The sequence below is a fragment of the Octopus bimaculoides genome, chromosome 6 (genome assembly GCF_046866305.1).
Source record: "Octopus bimaculoides isolate indiv1 chromosome 6, ASM4686630v1, whole genome shotgun sequence".
Lineage (NCBI taxonomy): Eukaryota > Metazoa > Mollusca > Cephalopoda > Octopoda > Octopodidae > Octopus > Octopus bimaculoides.
In genome coordinates, this window is record NC_142933.1 from 24,708,915 (window position 1) to 24,729,686 (window position 20,772).

Sequence of the window (20,772 nt, forward strand, 5' to 3'; positions counted from 1 at the left end):
AGGGGAGAGAGAAAGTGAGAGACAGAGAGAGCAGGAGAGGAGAGGGAAAGAGAGAGAGACAGAGCGAAAGAACAAGAGGGGAGAGAAAAAGTGAGACAAAGAGAGAAAGAGAAGAGAGAGAGAGAAGTGAGAGAGAGAGAGAGAAGTGAGAGAGAGCAAGAGAAGAGAGAGAGAGAGAGAGAGAGAGAGAGCAAGAGAAGTGAGAGAGAGAGGGAACAAGATAACAATTCATTAATAGAACACAGATGACAAACACTGTGCCTCTCATCAGATGCACAAAGAGAAATATGGCCACACATATATAGAGAGAGGGGGGGAGAGAAAGAGAGGGAGAGAGAAAGAGAGGAGAGAGAGGAAATAAGAAACAATAAAACAGGAGAAACTTTAAAAAGAGAAATGTCAAAATAGTCAGTATTGAATCAATGATGCCAAATAAGCAGTGCCAAGATGACTGCCAGAGCGTCGACCTTACCATGCCCAACGCAATGGGCAGTGTGATGTGATGGAGTGCAGAAGTGTGAAGATATTAGACAGTTCTATGTAAGACTTACTGGACTCTTATAATCTTTTACTTATTCCATATCAGAAGTTGGAATCTTTCTTTAACCGCTGGATCATTCTGTAGGGTGCAGACAGGACACTACTATAGAAAGAGAAGGAAAGAGAGAGAAAGAGAGAGAGAGAGGGTAAAGATCAGTGTGGCTTGAACAGTACCAGACAAAGAGAGGTTTTCTGGTTAGTAAGTGTGTATATACATTATGTACACACACATATATATGCATATATATATATATATATATACACAGGGTGGCCAAAAGTTAGGTTTACAGTTATCACGTAGGCACTTTAAATTTGTTTTAAAAGATTTTATTACATTTAAATTTCTATCTTACAATTAACTAAATTAGCATAGAATAATGGTTTCATATTTTCTTATAATTAAGATCTAAACTGTTAATATATGAATGCGAAAGAGATAGTTGAATAACTGTAAACCTACTTTTGGGCCACCCTGTATATATATATATATATATATATATATATATTACACAGAGTAGAACCTTGGTTTACAAATTTAATCCATTCTTGAGGGCCATTCATCATCCAAGGTGTTTGTAAATGGAAACTATTTCTCCTTTAGAAAATTCAAGAGAAGGGACAGTGAATTTGAGCAGGGACGAGCACTGATTGAAAGCTAGACAACAACTGATGCTTTTGTGCTGACACTTCCAGCTTCTCACCAACCATTGTTGCCAGCTTGTGTGTTTGTTACTCAAGACAAAATCCATCACGTGGGACATTTTGTGTTCGAAAAATTGTTTATAAACTAATTTGTTCGTGATGAGAGGCATTCATAAACTGGGGTTCTACTGTGTGCGTGTATGATATATATATATACATATATATATATATATATATATATATATATATATATATATATATATATATATATATATATATATATGTGTGTGTGTGTGTGTGTGTGTGTGTGTGTGTGTGTGTGTGTGTGCTGTATTTGATGACACAAAAGATGCACAGGCTCATTAGATGTGCTCCAATTTCATCAGAGGAAAAAAGTTTTAGTGTACTGAAGCATGTAATATAGACTCAATTTTGCATATATAAGACTTGGGGAGATTCTTTAAGGCATTTTTGTGGGGAAACAATTCTATCTCATGTCATCAAATATGGTGTATATATATATATATATATATATATATATATATAATGTTTTGTAGTGTTATATTATTACAACTATTTTAGAACTGTTAGAGAGATTCAGTTTTATAATGTAACTCGTGTAGAGTTAATTTATTTAACTATTTTTAGAGTCATCCAGTTTTATATAATTGTTTTCCAAAGAATTTTAAAATGCTTGTAGAGTTATCTACTCTTGAATAACTGTTTTCAAACTATTACAATGTTACAACACTTGTAGAATTATCCAGTTTGTGTAATTGTTTTCTGACTCTATATAACCATTTACAATACTTGTGGAGTTATCTAGTTTCAGATAACTGTTTTCTAACTCAGATATAGTGATTTATATAGCCAGTTTACAACACTTGTAGTGCTATGTAATTTTATATAACTGTTTTCTAACTCTTCTATACAACTAGATGATTCTAGCATTACTATTTATTCTCCAATATATACATAGCACTTTCTAGTTTATGAAATTGCTATAGAAGACACTGGTTTTGTCTCGTATATGCAATCATTTGCTGGTGAACTGAATTCCAATATTCTCTTTGTTTTCTTTTTTCTATCTCAAAAGGAGAACCTTTTCTCAAAACATTACAGGATCATTAAACAATCTATGTAGGGTAACACAATATCCTTCTTTGTTTTGTCTTCATTCATTGGCTTCACCTTATCTATTACGCTTAACTCACCTGCATTGTTCAAAGGTTTTTATATTCATTTGTCTTATTTGCACATATGGCCATACTTCAAGCAAATTACAGTACCCATTTATGAATAAATTTAGTCCAGGTCACTATCTCTACTTGCAGAGTTAATGTGCTGAATTGGACGATTTCTTTCTTTCTTCTTATTTATGTTGTTAAATTTGAATCTATTCCCAGACTACATAAATGTCATCTGCAATATATATATATATATATATATATATATATATATATATATATCTCTTATTTTACAATGTGATCTGAGTAGTAGAAGCTAACTACCTCTATAACATAACCTAGAAACAGTTTATCATACAGAATTCTTCACAAAGTTTTACATGGTTATCTAGTATACATAATTGTTGAGCTATCCACTTTTGTGTAACTGCTTTCTAACTCTAGCACAACTATCTAGTTTTATAGAACTGGTTTTAATTCCTTCATTCTTTTAAATAACAGTTTTCTAATTTATGCTAAGTTATTTAATTTTGTAAAACTGGTTTCATTACGAATTTTCTTTAGTTTTATAATTTTAGTAAACTTATCCAGTTTAATGGAAATATTCTGAAAACATTTGAAGAAGTATCCAGTTTTCAAAGTCAGTACTTAAGTTTTGATAAAGAAAAGGGAACATTTGATGACCATCAACTAAAAGTGACCTCTGGTTAAAAAAAAAAAACACACATAAATTCACTACTTTAATGCTTTATCAATGTAATTTCAGTAAACATTTTCCTACAATAAAACAAATGAATATATATAGATAAACAAATAAGTGATTTGCTGAAAACCAAATAATAAAAGAGAAATTGTAGAACCTGTCTTAATAATAAAAAAAAAATAATAATAATCATTTGAAGCGTGTTTAATTAATCTTATAATCATTATGAAGAGTTCTCAGTGAGTAAAAATGAAAGTTGTTGGCATTTCTCAGAGGTCACTTCTGGTTTTGAGAGAAAACAGGTGCAAAGAAAGAAAGAAAGAAAGAAAGAAAGAAAGAAAGAAAGAAAGAAGGAAGAGAGAGAGAGAGAGAGAGAGAGAGAGAGAGAGAGAGATGACAGATTATGAGAGTGAGAGAGAAAGAGATTGAAAGAACAGAGAGTAAGTGAAAGTGAGAGAGACATAGAAAGAAGGAAAGTAAGACAGATTGAGTGAAGAAACAAGCAAAAAAGAAAAATGAAATTTAATGTATATTTAAAAGAATCAAAACATGACAATACTGCAAGAGGCCCATGGAAAGGAGATGAGAATGTTCTGCAAAAGAAGAGGAATTCAAACGCACACAAGAGAGTCTCTCCCCTCCATCGCCTCCTGAATGTTACATGGCTAAAAGAGGTGTGACAACATGAACATAAACAAATAACAAAGCTGGATTATTTTCCAGTGAAATAAATAAAGAGAAAAATACAAATTGATATCAGCAAGATGAGATAAACTTGGTCAATAGTGATGATGATGGTGGGGGTGGTAGCAGTGGTGGTGGTGATGGGAAGAGTGAGAAATATAGGTGTAGAACTGTGCTAAGAAGTTTGCATTCCAGCCACGTGGCTCTGGGTTCAATTCCACTGCAAGGCACATCGGGCAAGTGTCTTCTACTATAGCCCCGGGCCGACTAAAACCTTGTAAGAGGTCTTTGTAGATGGAAACTAAAAGAAGCCTTCAAGTGTGTATGTGTAAGTATTTGTGAATGAGTGTTTGTGTGTGAGTGTTTTTGTGTGAGTGTTTGTGTGTGAGTGTTTGTGTGTGAGTGTTTGTGTGTGTGTGTCTGTGTGTGAGTGTCTGTGTGAGTGTTTGTGTGTGAGTGTCTGTGTGTGAGTGTTTGTGAGTGAGTGTTTGTGTGTGAATGTTTGTGTGTGAGTGTCTGTGTGTGAATGTTTGTGTGTGAGTGTTTGTGTTCCGTTGTCTTGACTTCACATGATGGATGTAAATGAGTGTCACTGGCATACAAGCAGTGTTGTTCATTTCCAATATTCTGCAAGAACATGTCTGGCCATGGGAGAAATATTACTTTGATTGCAAACAAGTTAGGGTTGGCAACAGAAAGGGCATCCATCCAGCCCCAGACAATCTACCTCAAATAAACCCTGTGCAACCCATGCAAGCATGGAAAAGTAAATGTAAATGATGATGATGAATGACAACAATGACTGTGTGTGTGTGTGTGTGTGTGTGTGTGTGTGTGTGTGTGTGTGTGTGTGCATTTGCATACATCTATATACTGTGACTGGTTGAACATTCGTCAGTAAACAGAACTAAATATTAATAAAAGAGTTAAATGACGTAGATTTATGGTACTTAAGAAATACAAGTGTTACATATGTTCCATTGCAATTCCATAGTTTAAACTCTCAGAGAGGACAAGAATTTTCTAGTTGTAGCTGTAATCCATGTCAGGTGTCTTCCGTTTCCAAGTATGGTCCACCAGCATAGTGACAGTCTGCTTGTTAACATGCTGGAAGGATCTGTTGTGGCTAAAAAAAATTTTTTTATTTGAAATGTGTCCATTAAACTTAACATGCAATGCTGTATCTGTCATGTATGAAGCTGAAGTTACTGCAACTATAAGATGAAGGCCATATATCAACAGAGCCAAGAAATAGCAATTTTTAACAGCAGAGAAAACACAGAGGTGAATTAAAAAAAACAAACAACAACTCCCAAATACTTAAATATTAGAGCAAATTTCTATGAGAGTGCCTGCTCACCCAGTAGAAAATTCCATCCAAACCAGGCTAGCATTTAGTACGATTATTACTCAATATCTTTTATACATTCCACTTATACAGACAATTACATTACACATGTATGTTTTATAAGCAAGGTATTACATATAAAGCATATTTGACACTGCAACAATTTTTCAGACAGGCCATCACAAATTCTCCATCATAGAAATTTATATTTCCCCACAAAACTGGTACACATAAAGTCAGTTCTTTAACAGGAGTGATTTTAATGCCAGATAGCTCATCACATTAGACAACCTTTCACATATTTCTGATAATACGTTGTTAAAAAAAATATAAATTTGGTCAAAAGGGCATAATCTGAGTAAAAAAAAAAAAGTATGGGCCTTCCACCAAAATCATTGGGTAACATAAATTCTTATGTCAATAACTATTTTGATTTTGTCTGAAGATGAAAAGTGTTCTCTCTGAGAGCTTAAACTCTAGGCTCAGCATGAAACTTAAGTAACAATTGCTTTTAAGTACTGTATAAAGATCAGATCGATAGACAAGTAGACAGACAGAAATATATATATATATATATATATATATATATATATATATATATATATATATACATACACACACACAGGCATTTATTTACATACATAAATGTAAATATATATGTGTGTGTGTGCTTGCATGGATGTGTGTGTTTATGTATAACCTACATTTACAAATATAAACATGTATATACATAATAACATAAACTACAAAAAGAGAAAAATAGAGATGGAAGGTAAGAATTGCAATGGAACTGGGTCAGTGACCAGGCTGTACTTGTGCAACAGAAATTTTGACAGCTCAAGACATAAATTAAAAGTGAATTTGACAGTTTTTCTATGTATTTCAGATGGTAAACAGGGCTGCTACATTCATTTTTAACAGTTGAACTTGAAAATTTCTAAATTCTTATGATGACAACAAATATACATACATGTGTGTGTGTGTGTGTGTGTGTGTGTGTGTGTGTGTGTGTGAATTTATTATTCTTATACAAGAATATTGTTGACAGTAACTTAGCTGGCCAAAACTTCAAAGCCACTGCCAACAATATTCTTGTTTAAGAATAATAAATTTGTCCTCTACAAAAGTATAGAGTAAACCCCTCGGATTAATGTAAAATTAGTTTTTATTATAACTAAACATAAAAACAAACAATAATGTGTGTGTGTGTGTGTGTGTGTGTGTGTGTATCAACATTATCAATTTAATGTCCACTTTTCCAATGCTTGCATAGGTTGGATGGAGTTTATTAGGAGAGGTTTTTCTACAACCAGATGTCCTTCCTGTGACCAGCCCTCACCTATTACCATCCATACATATATATATATATATATATATATATATATATATATACATGTATAAAGCAAAAAAGCAGTGGCTGATGTATGCAACTGAACAAAGCAAAATTCAGGTGGAAGGAAGAGAAAGGAGAAAGAGAGAGTATTAAGAGAAGAAGAGTCAGACATGGTGCAAGAGAGATAAGTGCAGTGAAAGATATTGTCAACATTACTATTGTTATTTGCAACAGAAGAATGGAGAGTGGTGGAGAGGGGGGGAGTATAGAATAAGGAAAACATCAAGCAAAATTATTTGCAGTATCTTATGATGAACCTTTTTGTCCCGAGTTCAATCCCATCAAAGTTGACTTTGCTTTTCATTGTTCTGACAGCCATGTGAACAAAGTGCTAATATCCTCACTATAATCATCATCATCATCATTATTATTAATATCAAGGTAGAATCGTTGGTGTGCCAGTGAAAATGCTCAGTCGCATTTCTTCAAACTCTTTACATTCTGAGTTCAAATCCTGCTGAGGTCTACTTCGCCTTTTATTCTTTTAGGATCCATAAAATAAGTACCAGTTAAGCTTTGGGGTTGATGTAATTGACTTTGCCCTCCCCTCAAAGTATCTAGCCTTAAAATTCAAAACTGTAATAATAACAATAATAATTATAATCCTTTCTACTATTGGCACAAGGCCTGAAATTTTGGTGTAAGAAACTAGTCAAAATTTCAGGTCTTGTGCCTATAATAGAAAGGATGATTATTATTATTATTATTATTATTAGTTTAGGTGGAAATAGTTAAATTATAAGAAAAGCAAAATAAGGAACAGGAAGTAGATGATATGGAAAAGATTTGGAGAAATTAATAAGTGGATTAATGAGGTCATACCGTGGAAAGAAAAAATATATTCAAAGATTGGAGTACATATATGAACAAAAACAAGATGTTTATGAAAAAAAAGAAAACCTATTTTAGTTTGGTTTAATCTTTCTAGTTAACAGAAGATGCAGGCATGCTTGTAGCATTAATAAGTTTGTTTCATAATGATATGGCTTAGGGTTCAGCTCCACTGCATAACACTGGGCAAATATCTTCTACAGACTCAGGTCAAACAATGCATTGTGAGTGATTTTGGTTGAGGGCAGCTAAAATTATTGTGTGTGCGTGTGTGTGTTTATGCTTCTCCTCCCATTGCTAGACAATCTGTGTTGGTTTGTTTACATCTGTGTAAGTTATCAGTTTGGCAAATGAACCTGACAGTATAAGTACTTAAAAATAAGTAGTGGAGTCAATTTGTTTGGCTTAAAAAAAAAAAGAAAAAGCTAAGTGGTGCTGCAACATGGCCATGGTCAAATGACCGAAACAAGTAAAACAATCCTCCAGCTAAGCATCGATTTAATGCCCACTTTCCCATGCTTGCATGGGGAAGACTGTATAGTTTGAGGCACATTTTCTACAACTGGATGCTCTCACAGTTGCCAACACTTACTTGTTTCCAAAGGCAGTAATATATCCTCATAATTGGATATGTTTCCAAGGAAGATTATAAGGAGTTTACTGAAGCAGATTTTTTTGACCAGATGCTCTTCCTGTGGCCTACTCTCACCTGTTTCTCAGTAAGGTAATATTTTGCACACACACACTCGGACACTAACACACACAATCGGTATTCTTCAAATTTGCGATAGCTGTGTTGGTAGAACTTTATTCAAAGTAGTCATAAAAGATTACATCATACTATGCAACTCCACCATCATACATTGAATAAAGTTCTACCAAAAGAGTCGTTGCAATTCTAAATGTCATTTACGTGATGCTATTTGATACTTATGCCACACCAAGAATCCACCAATGAATCAGATAATTGGTTATTAATTGGATTTGGGAGTTATATAACTACAGTATCCTGTCAGCATTTGATGTCTACAATGTCGTATTATTTGATTGTCAGCTCTATGTGATTATACCAAGCCAATTTCTGGCATCTTATATGTTGATGTGCCTTGATTCTTAATGAATCCTTATATCTGAAATATATATATATATAGTAAAAACATTTTAGACAGGATAATACCAATCGTCAAGGAGAAACTACACGCAAATCTATGGTACCACACTGGAGAGGTCATCACATGGTTCCACACCCTGGAGAACAAAAACTCCTTCTCGTTCCTCTAATTCGATATCAACAATTATTACTCATCTATATTTCCTCAGCTTTTAAATAGGGCCATTCTTTTCGCCAGGAATCTTACTAACATCACACCTTTAGAAATTAACATTATAATCAACGCTCGCAAAACTCTTATAGCTTTCGAGAACAAGCTCTGGTGCCGAGCTAATCAACATTCTAATAACTCTAACAAACTATTTGATGTAACCATGGGTTCTTCCGATTCAGCACAGGCCACGGATTTAGTTGGATTATACATACTCCACCAATTAAAATCACACTTCCCTAACATCCATGGCGGTCTATATAGGGATGACGCTTTACTTATTACCAAGACTACTAACAAATCTTCCATTGAGAGAACAAAAAAGGATCTGCACAAATTTTTCTCAGGTATGAATCTATCTATAACATTTGAAAACGCATACAAAACGGCTAACTTCTTGGACGTTTCCCTGAACCTATCTAACTCGCAACACTCCCCCTATCATAAACCCAACCAGTACCTTAAATACCTCAATATTCAATCTAATCATCACAGATCTACTTTCGATAACATAATCATAGGGATATCTACCCGCTTATCTGATCTATCCTCTTCTGAAGAAATATTTAACAATCACGCTCCATACTACAACCAAGCACTAGCGGCTAGCGGTTTCTCACTACAAATAAAATACATCCATAACACCAGACTTAAACAATTTATATCACAAATCGCACCCCAAAGACATCACATCAATCAAAATCACAACCAACCACCCACATACCCAAACAGACCCCACAATCACACCTATAACACTAGGGCTAAATCTAAGATGTTTAAATCAGCTAGCCCTACCAAAAGTATAGACAACTGCCTTCCACTTAAGCACCCTAATTACAACATGCACAGAACCCCCCCAAAAAGCGGTGGCCACTCTATCCTGTGGTACACACCCCCATTCTCTCTTAACACTAAGAACCTAGCCAAATCTTTCTTTAAAATACTAGATTCTAACTTCCCACGACAACACAAATACCACTCTATATTCAACAGATCCACTTTAAAATTATCGTATTCTACCACTCCTAACTTTGAATCTATTATAGCAGCTTCTAACAAACATAAACTCTCGCTCCATTACCAAAACCTAAGCAACCGTAGCTATGCTAACACCAGCACCCGACCCACACATACACCCAACACGGACATCAATATACGTTCTTCTAACACTAACGCTCGTACACTGGAGCAAAACCACAATGGATCCCAACCCATTAATATTCTAGATAATAACAATACCAATAATAACACTGATAGGACTAATAGCCATAACAATAATTCCACTGATCTAGATTCCTACACATCCCCTAATAACATATCCTCCAATAATAATAACTCAACCACAAGCATACGCAACCCTCTAGCCTCCTACACTTGTAACTGTCGCTCCGGGACTATCTGTCCGCTTCAAACACATTGCATAAGATACAATGTAATATATAAATGCACCGTCAAAAATCTATTACATAACTCTACTGCCACGTACATTGGTGCAACTATAAACTTTAAACGTCGCTACGCAGCCCACATGCACTCTTTTAGATACGACAAACACAGTAAATCTACAACATTAGCCAATCATATTCATCACCTCAAAAACAAAAATACCCAATACACCTTAAAATGGTCCATCTTAGACTCTGGAACTCAATACCAGGGCCAGCGCTCCAATTGCAAGCTTTGCCTAACGGAGGCGTTCCATATTTTAAAATACAATTCTCCCACTCTACTTAATCGATATAACGAAGCGCTTAGCAACTGCAACCACCGCTCTTTCCACACATTCAGGTTCTATCACAAGCAAAATTGCACAAATGATCACGCAACATAATAACACAACCCCCTACAGGCAACCTATTCAACCTAGCAAAAACATCCATCTTTCACCATCTTTTGAATAAGATTATTTCCTTTCAATCATCTCACCACACATATACCACCAAATCTATTTCTCCTATTCTCAATTTCACAAGAACACCACCTACACAAACAGACTACGTCACCTCTTTCAATCCCTTTCCACCGTCTATAAATAGGCTTGGCAGCATCCTAAAATATGATACTACTAACTACCTTTCCCACCCATCCCTTTCCTTTATCTCTGTCCTTGGTTTATCACTCATACCCCCACCACCTATATACTACACACACGCATTCCTTCCTACTCACTAGACCTTTTAACCTCATCCCCCTATTCCTCCTTCACTCTATATGCTCACCCCCTCTACCCTGTTAAGACCAACTGACCATAAATATATCGCTACCATCCTCCACCTCTATATCTTTCACATTCTGTCTTCTTGACTTGACCTAATTACCGCTCACTTTTCACTTGACTTGGACATTCTTCAAGTAAACAAGCAAAAATCCATCGCAATATGGAATATATGTACCTCTGCTATCTATGCTATATCAACTTTCGTTCCAACATAAATTTCCGGATTATTCACACAAGGATTACTTTGCACGGATTTCCACACGGATATTTACCACTGGAATGAAACTACACTTCAAGTACTGTTCTCTCTTTTTTCAGCACATCACACTCTTTACCACTTCATACTAAAAATATCTGCCTATGGATATAATTATAGATTACCTTATTTTTTCTGTCTCCGATGAAGGGAAGTACTGGATCTTCCCAGAAACAGCTGTAAGACTCTATCCATAAAATACTTCAACCTTACCTTTGCTCTCTTTATCTTTTTGTTTTTATATATTTACATATACACACGCTAATACACGACTTATAATACCCAATCCTGTTCATACAACGACTGGGGCAAACTAATCGGTATACAGCACTTACTCGGTATTACCTGTATCCTCCTGGGTTTGGTTAAATCCAATACCCTCCTCAACCTTATATATATATATATATATACAACAGGTTTCTTTAAGTTTGCATCTAGCAAATACATTCACAAGGCTTTGGTCAGTCTAGGGATACCTGGAAGAAACTAGCCCAAGGTGCCATGCAGTGGGACTGAATACAAAACCACTTGGTTGGAAAGTAAACTTATATGTCAACTTCTTAACCATATAACCATAAAAGAATTAGCTACGTAGAGTAATAAAAAGTAAAAGATTGAAATTCATTCAAGAAATTCTTTAAATAATTTCTTTGTATCTGTGGATAGATGATTTAGTGTTTAAGAAATAGAAGTGGAATAACTAATTTCTGTAGAGATATTTTTAAGAGATATTTAATGGGAAATGAACATGATTGAATGAATGCCATAAATTATTTAGTGTTTAGGTGAAAAACTAGAAGTGGTGAGGCTTAGTAGATGTCAAAAATGGGACAGAGAGAGAATGTAGGTTAGTTGCATCGTTAATGAATGGATTATAAAGAATGAAGTAAATAAATACATAAATGAATAAATATCTGATCTGATATCTATTTTGGTCTTACCTATGCTGGTGATTGATTGATTTTGTGAAACTGAGCACCTTAATTAATAATGACTCTGTGATAGATGAATCATGTTCTTTAATGTCAAAGTGTAGAAATATAATTTTGGGCATCATCATTGTCATCATAATCGTTGTTGTTGTCATCATCATCACTGTGAATATCATTGTTTTAACGTCCGTTTTTCCATGCTTGCATGGGTCAGACAGAATTTGTTGAAGCAGGTTTTCTATGGCCAGATGCCTTTCCTGTGGTCAACCTTCACTTAGTTCCAAGTAAGATAATATTTCTTCATGACCAGACATGTTTTAATGGAATACTGGAAACAAAGCACACCACTTGCATGATGGTGGCACTTGCTCACAACTATCATGTAATGTCAAGGTAAGGAGACAACAACACACGCACACACACAGAGTTGACATCATAAGAATTCTGAAACTTTTCAACCGCAAGTTCAACCATTAAAAACGATTTATTTCATGTTCTTTCAAAGTTTCTAAATCCCTATGACATCAACAATATACAACCCTCATTGGTAAGAATAAAAATTTTAAACAGGAAAGGGGAACTAGAAGGACTGTTTTGATCCAATGTTAGAATACCTGTCATGCTTACAGAAGATGTGGGTTTGAGTTCCATGGCAGCCTTTGACCTTTTTTTTTTAATCCAAAAGGGTATTTTTAACCCAATATCTACATGCTATTATTTGTAGCCTTTCTACTTTAAGCTTAAGCATTAAAAATGTATTATATATATATATTTATGTATATGACAGGCTTCATTCAGTTTCTGTCTACCAAATCCACTCACAAAACTTTGGTCTACCTGGGGCTATAGTAGAAGACACTTGCCTTAGGTGCCACACAGTAGAACTGAACCTGGAACCATGTAGTTGGAAAGAAAACTTTTTCACTTCACAGTCACACCCACATCTATTCCGTGTTTATTTGAGATCATTTTAAAGTATTCTACTACTTACATTTTGGATGTCCCTACATGAAAATAAAGCTGATGCCAACTCCTTGTTTAAAGGAATAATTTTATCTAATAAATTTTTATTATTTACACCTATGTCAGGGAAATAAAATATACAGACCAATATAAAATGCTGTGTCTTGTAGCTATATTCCTCCTTATATGGGAAAAGGGTCAATAACTGGATAAGAATAAATTGAATTTAAATATGAATGTATGAAGAAGAATTGAAGAAACCATTAACTTCAGCTAATGCGGGGTAATATAAGCTATTTTTGGAACCAACAAAAGCTAGAAAAATACTATTCTCTAACTGAAGGAAAATAGTGATAAAATATGATTAACAGAAATTTTGTAGGCTTATGAATTGTCAAGATATGAAAGAAGTGGATGGTAAAAGGATATACAATACAGATGACTAAATTTAATTATGCAATTTTGGGTTCATGGGAAAATAGAACACAATACATAGAGTATGTTTATTTTTAATAAACACAAAGATACAGGGGCTCCAGAGGTTAAAGTTTCGTGTCAATGTAATTATCAAACCTGTTCAGTGTATTGGCATGAAAATCTAAGTCCTTCAGAAACAGTAACTTCCTTAGCAAATATATACATGCATGTATGTAAGGTGGATGGGTGAGAAAGAGAAAGAATACAAGTAGATGCATTTGTTTTTGCCTGCCACCAGCTTTTGTGATGGTTTTTTTCACAAATTTATGGAACTAAATTTTTACAGAATAAGTTTTCTCCATTCTAGCCTTTCTCTCTTCGGTGTTAGGCTGCAGGCAAAATGTTGATTTGGTTGATTGCATTCCTCTGGGAATTGCCTTCAGGAGAGAATATTCAAGGTAATCATTATCATCGTTTTATGAAACAAATAATCCTTTTCACTGAAGGAACAAGGCCTGAAATTTGGAGGGAGGAGACTAGTTGATTACATCAACCATAGTGTTATCAACCTTGAAAGGGTGAAGGGCAAAGTTGACCTCAGCGGAATCTGAACTCAGAATCTGAACAACAGCTGAAATACTAAGCATTTTACCTAGCATGCTAATGATTCTGCCAGCTCACCACCTTAATTTTTATGAAACAAATAATGAATGATGCTAAATGATGGATCAAACCTGTTTTCTCTCTGCATGATTTCGACTGGTCCATTTGTCATACTTTAGTAAGAAGAAGCAAATTTATTCCTTGTTCGGTTGTCACAATAGTTAAAATCAAGCTCATATTTAGTCTATTCCATTTTTCTTTTCCAAATTAATAATACACACATCAAAAATCTAGTTTGCTTGTATACTTTGTGGTCATTAGAACCAAGGTGCTCAAAACAAGACAAAAATGGTCAAAATAACACGAATTCTTTTCACGCACAGACTTCTTGTTTGCATTATAAAGGAACAGATCAAGCTTGAAAATATTGGTTATATACCAGGCACCTTAATGTACACTTTACAAACATATAGATATACATCAGAAGATCAGAAAACTGCACCATTCCCCAATGTCAGCTTTGTGCACACACATACGAAGGGAGAGGAGATGATGTTAGCAGTGTGATATTAGGAAAGGTAAATCAAAGATGTGAGAAGAATTGATGGGGACCAATCTTTGGATAGTGGATCACATGAAAGATCTGGCACGGAGAGGCAGCTGTATTAGCACAAAATCACACAATCCACCTCATTTTGAAACAACTAATGAAAAATGACAACATAAGAATCTGAGGCAAATAATGTAGGGAAAATGAAAGGAAAACAAATAATCAGAAGATTATTGAGGAAGTTTTATGAGAATACAGAGCACTTACTAAACTATATGTGCTTGATAAATGATGGTCAAAACCGTTAACAAAACGAGAATGAGCTTCACCCCATCGCGACCCACTTTTCGCTAATTGCATTTGAATTTAGAATGTAAAAGATCATAATCAGTTATGGACAAAGTATCTGATATGTTGCTCTACAGAACTGCTATTCCAATGTTCTTAATCTTTTAATAGTTAAAGCAGCCATTTCCAGCCCAAACATTCTACCTACTTTATGTTCAAACTAGCCAGATCTGGCCTCTCATACCTATCCTACAATGTCATTCTAAAAGTAAACAATCACATCAAAATCCCAAAGCTATGAGCTAAGTGATCATTGATTCAAAACAATGTGAATAAATATTCTCTTTCTCCCTTTTCTGTTTTACTTGTTTCAGTCATTTGACTGCGACCATGCTGGAGCACCGCCTTCAGTCAAGCAAATCAAACCCGGGACTTTTGGAGGCCTAGTACTTATTCTATCGGTCTCTTTTGCCGAACTGCTAATTTACAGGGACGTAAACACACCACCATCTGTTGTCAAGCGATGTTGGGGGAACAAACACAGACACACAAACATATACACACACATAATATATATACATATATATGATGGGCTTCTTTCAGTTTCCGTTTACCAAATCCACTCATAAGGCTTTGGTCGGCCCGAGATTATAGTAGAAGACACCTGCCCAATGTGCCACGCAGTAGGAATGAACCCGGAACCATGTAGTTGGTAAGCAGGCTACTAACCACACAGCCACTCCTGCGCCTATATATGTATAACATTTTACAAGGTAATTTGTATGGTAAGGGGTTCAACTTGTAATCCTCTTGCTTCATGCTGTTACCACTTGAAGTAGATCACTGACCCCTTTAAACTCATTCCACTTCCTTTCCATTGTCTCCTTCTGTTATTTACTTCTCGCAAGAATCTTACACTTGATCATTAACTCCTTGGATACCAACTCACCTGAGAACGCTCTTGGTTCTATGATGCAAATTTCCAGTTTTAAAATGATACAAATTAAAATCTTCCATTTAAGTTTCATGGTAATTTATGTACCAGACACCAGATTAATAATGACAAAGTGATTTTACTAAATTCTTCATTATATTCCAAATAATTTGAAACAAAGACAGTATATTTCAACCGAAATATGGTAACAAAAGGGTTAATGGTAACGATCAGTCTTTGGCTGTTGTAGCTTCAAAAGTTCACCTGGGGAAAATGCTTGAAAGGATCAGTATGACTGCATATAAGACTAACTGGGAATGGAAGATGATTGAAGATTGGGGTTGGGAACGGGTGAGAGCTACTCCGAGAAGATGTAACTGTAAGAGGGTATAAAAAGGAAGAAAGAAAAAAAGTGGAGACTGAGGTTGCTCTTTGTTGTTAGAGGCTGAAAGGTGGGGGAGAGATATGGAGTGAAGGGCAAGGACATGGATGTTGGAATAGAAAGGAAAGAAGTGAAATACCAAAAAGAAAATAAATTGCAAAAATAAAAAAAAACACTTTCACCCACCCCACCACCAAAAAATAAGTCAATGAAAATAACTCCTTCTTCATCAACACATCCTATTCCACCCATCAATGTTGCTTCTACCACCCCCACAATAAATAAATAATTAAATAAATAAATAAAAAGATAAAATAAATAAACAACACAAGTAAAGGTCGGGTCTTTTGCTGAGTTTGAGTGGTTGGTCAAGAAACATTTGTAATTAGTGAAAATATTGTATTCCGTATTTCACCCTTTGATGTTGTTCTCAGTGTCTTGGTCCCTAATGACCAATAAAAGAAACCACCATCATCATCATTATTCAGGTAGTGAGCTGGCAGAGCTGTTAACACGCTAGGCAAAATGCTTTGTGACATTTCATCCATCTTTACATTCCGGGTTCAAATTCCACCAGGGTCATCTTTGCCTTTTATCTTTTCGGAGTCAATAAATTAAGTACCAGTTGAGCAATGGCACCGATGTAATTGACTTGCTCCCTCCCCCGAAATTGCTGGACTTGTGCCAAAATAAAATTTTGAAACCATTGTTATTATTATTTCATTTACACACCATAAAAAAATTCCTAATATTGGGCTACAACAACTTTAGATGCCAAGAACACTCCTAAGTATCCTAGCTGTCCCTAATAATACTGTTTTCTGAAGCTAATATATTTATTATTTATTTTTCTACTTTCTATTGTATATCCTCTGTTATATCCTTTAATATGGTAGTAACACCCCTTGATCAATGTTAGCCCTACATTTTTGTAATCTTTGTTTGTTGTGTTTTTTTATTTGTGTGTTGTAACTCGTCCTTCGATATTTTCCTCCATATCTTGGGCCCATGTGGCCAATAAAAGAAATTATTATTATTATTATTATTATTATTATTATTATTATAAATATTATCATTATGTGATGAAAACTCACAGCTTATTTTTCTGGGTATGATGGGAAGTGTCATCTGTCCACAGCCAGCAGACTAAGGTAACACTTGTTTATTGGTCATGCTTCAATTATCCTGCAAAGAATTCTGGCAGTTCCAAGCAATGCTGATTTTTGTAGGTGTTCTACCTTTACATTTGTACCAATCTTTTTTATCCGTGTTGGTAGTTGAGTATTGATACTTCCAGGTGTGTCAATTACTATTGGTATCATGTCTACTCACCTCATTGACCACAACCTTCGTATTTCTCACTTCAAATCATCATAGTTATTTATTTAATTATTATTATTATTATTACAAAACTACACCAAAAAGTCTAGAGTAACATTTTAGAACAGAAAATTTTTAATACCTACACAAATGCTGACCCTCAACTAAGCAGTAATAAGACCAACATTAAAGGTCTACTCACATCCATGGAATTGTGCTGCTACTAAATACACTAACATCCCTGACCAATGATACTCAAACTAAATAATACCAGCACATTGCACAATACTGGTCAAAGTTATTTCAGACTCAGTTGTTTTCAAAACAGGTACAAGGCAGCCAGAAATTTAGGGGAAGTGTTTGGTCAATTAATTTGATCCAGTACTTGACTGGTATTTGATTTTATCAACCCAGGAAGAATGAAAGGCAAACTAGGCGAACTAGGTGAGATTTGAACTCAGAACATAAAGAGTTGGAACAAATACAAGGCACTTGTCAGACACTCTAAGAATTCCTCAGCTTTATTAATGAGAAGACAGAATACAATTTGCTTCCATATAATTCTTCTTTTGCTGTCATGATTTTGGACAAGTTTAAAAAGTAAAAGAAAAAAAAAATATCTAAATTACATTAAAAATGATAATTTGTCTGTCCCCTGTTCAGTCCTCACAGCATTGACTTCATGGGTAAAACTGTCCTAGGCCACACTGGAAATTAAGTCATTCTAATAATTAGCCAAAATTCATGCACCGACACACTACAGCCATTAAACAAACAGATAATCTGCATCTTCTGTCTACTACACCTACAACAGACTCTGTTACTTCTGATCTTTAGCACTCAGATCTGCTCACTCCTACCCAGCTATCTTCTTCTTCCTCCTCCTCCTCCTCCTGTTATCACTGCTTTAATTTGTCTCACCATCCAAGCCTCACATTAAACATTTCGTCTCCAGAACAGTAATCTCCCAGGATTTCTTCTCTATCAAATGTTATCTCCATGGACGTTGGCCAACAGGTGTCCAAACTGAAGATTAGCTTTATTAATCCCACTAGTATTGGAGGAGTCACAAATGCCATGGGCTCTGCTCCTAATATTTTCAGTAAGTTAGTTTGAAAACAGACATATAAAGAGATAAATGCATAAATGGGTTGAAATGTATATAGTTAGATTGCACACACACACATACACACATTTAGAAAGAGAGAGAGAGAGAGAGAGAGAGAGAAAGAAATAATATATAAGTAGAAAGATAAATAGATATACAGATAGCTATATATATATACATATATATATACACACACACACACACACAAAGTCACACAAACACACACATATATTTACGCATACATATACAGAGAGAAACTGAAATATATATGTGGCAGAGACAGAGTAAATAGCAAAGCTAATGAAGGAGAGACAGCTTAGATGAGAGATGCAGTTTGTGTTTGTGCCAGCATGTGAAACCATTGATCCCCTCTTCTTAATAAAGCAAGAAGTTCTAAGCCAAGAACAATTGTATATCTAACATTCGTTGACATGGAAAAAGCCTTTGATAGGGTACCATACTCTGTAGTCTGTTGGTCACTGAGAAACTATTGGTGGATGAATGGCTGGTGAGAGCTATGCAAGCCATGGACCACAAAATGAGAATTATCAATGAGTTCAGTGAAAAATTTAGCATGTGTGTAGATGTCTATCAGGGGGCAGTTCTTAGCTCCTTCTTCTTTATTATAGTTATGCAGTTCATAATAAAGGAGCTGAAGAATAGCTCTCCATGAGTGGTGGCTCTTGTCTGTTGATAACCTAGTTCTTCTCATAGCCAAATCAGTTGGAGAATTAGGGGTAAAGTTCTAAACATGGAAACAGGGTTTAGGATCAACAGACCGACAGATCAAGTTGGCATCATAGAAAACAAAACACTACTACCATCTGGGGACTGGCAACGTTTGACATGCAGAAAAAGAGAAGGTAGCAACTGTGCATTATATATGCAAACAATGGTTCAAAAATGTGCAATGAGATCGCAGGCAGGTGAACAAAGGGAAAGGATTTCATGTGCAACTGATATGCAGGAACAGTTAGCAGTAAGAGCCATTAAATAATGAAGTCTCTTGATTGCTCAGAAGATTCATTAGAACTACGAGATAGTTTCTGTTTCTTTTTTATATTTTTTTCTAGGTGATCTAATCAGCAGCAAAGCATGGTGACCAGAGTAAGAATGGAATGGAAAAAATTCAGGAAGTTGTTATTACCTGTATTTGCAACAAGGGCTGTCTTCTCATTCGTAGGGAAGGGTATATTGTATGCTACGAGTTTATAAGGTTTGATATTGCATGGTAGTGAGATTATGAGCACTAAATGTGGAAAACTGCAAAGGCTTGAAAGAAATATTGCAAGCATGCTCCACTGGATAAGAAAATGTCAGTGTGCATCTACAACAAAGGGCAAGTGTTCTGAGAGATAAAACTAGGCATTAAAGATAACAGCCATAGTGTAAACGTTGGAAGAGTGTGATGGTATAAATAATGTGAATAATATGATGTGTATGAATAATGACTGTGTTGGTGGAAAAAGCATGTGGGAGAGGAAAAAACGAAGAGATGGGAAGTAAAGATGAGATGTGATCTTAATGATATTGGACCTCACAAGAGAGGTTGAGGGGGACACTGTGCTAAAACAGACAGGTCCCACACAATGAAGCATGGAAAAAGGGGACCTAAAAATTATGACGAAGATAATGATGGTGATGATGATAAATAGATATAAATATATTCATATATATATATAAAAAAATATATAAATATTTTAATATATTTATATATACATATATATAAACATTTTTACATATATACATATGTATATATATAGATATAAAAATATAAATATAGGACTAAAATAATTTCTGCAAAAATCAAAGCCGCTAAGGAAAAAAAAAAATCGCAAAAGAAAAAATAATTATATGAATCATTTTCTAAAGACTAAATTAGTTAGGTTAGTAGTGAATAATTAAATAATTGGCTAAAATTAATTGAAGCGCATCTCAGTGAGTAAATTAGTAACACATAAGTGAGGTGAAAATAGGTGTATAAAATATATGCAAGTAAAAAACAAAACCAAAAAGAAATCAATTATATATGTGCATATATAAAAACTGTGTTGCAATATTTGATAACTACTAATTTAAGTCCCTTAATTTGCCCAAGATTTTTGATGAAATTATTTGACAATTAATTAATTAATTAATTATAGTAAAGTA

General features: G+C 34.8%; 1 protein-coding gene across 10 annotated transcripts in view; it reads right to left on the reverse strand.

Moving 5' to 3' along the window:
- LOC106876343 (uncharacterized) overlaps positions 1 to 20,772 on the reverse strand; it is a 390,872-nt gene that overhangs the window by 11,309 nt on the left and 358,791 nt on the right. For all 10 annotated transcript variants that reach the window (XM_052968980.2, XM_052968976.2, XM_089353611.1 and 7 more), the window contains one exon: positions 552 to 643. In XM_052968980.2, coding sequence (XP_052824940.1) covers positions 583 to 643 — 61 coding nt within the window. In that variant the 3' untranslated portion in view covers positions 552 to 582. The remainder of the gene's footprint in view (positions 1 to 551; positions 644 to 20,772) is intronic.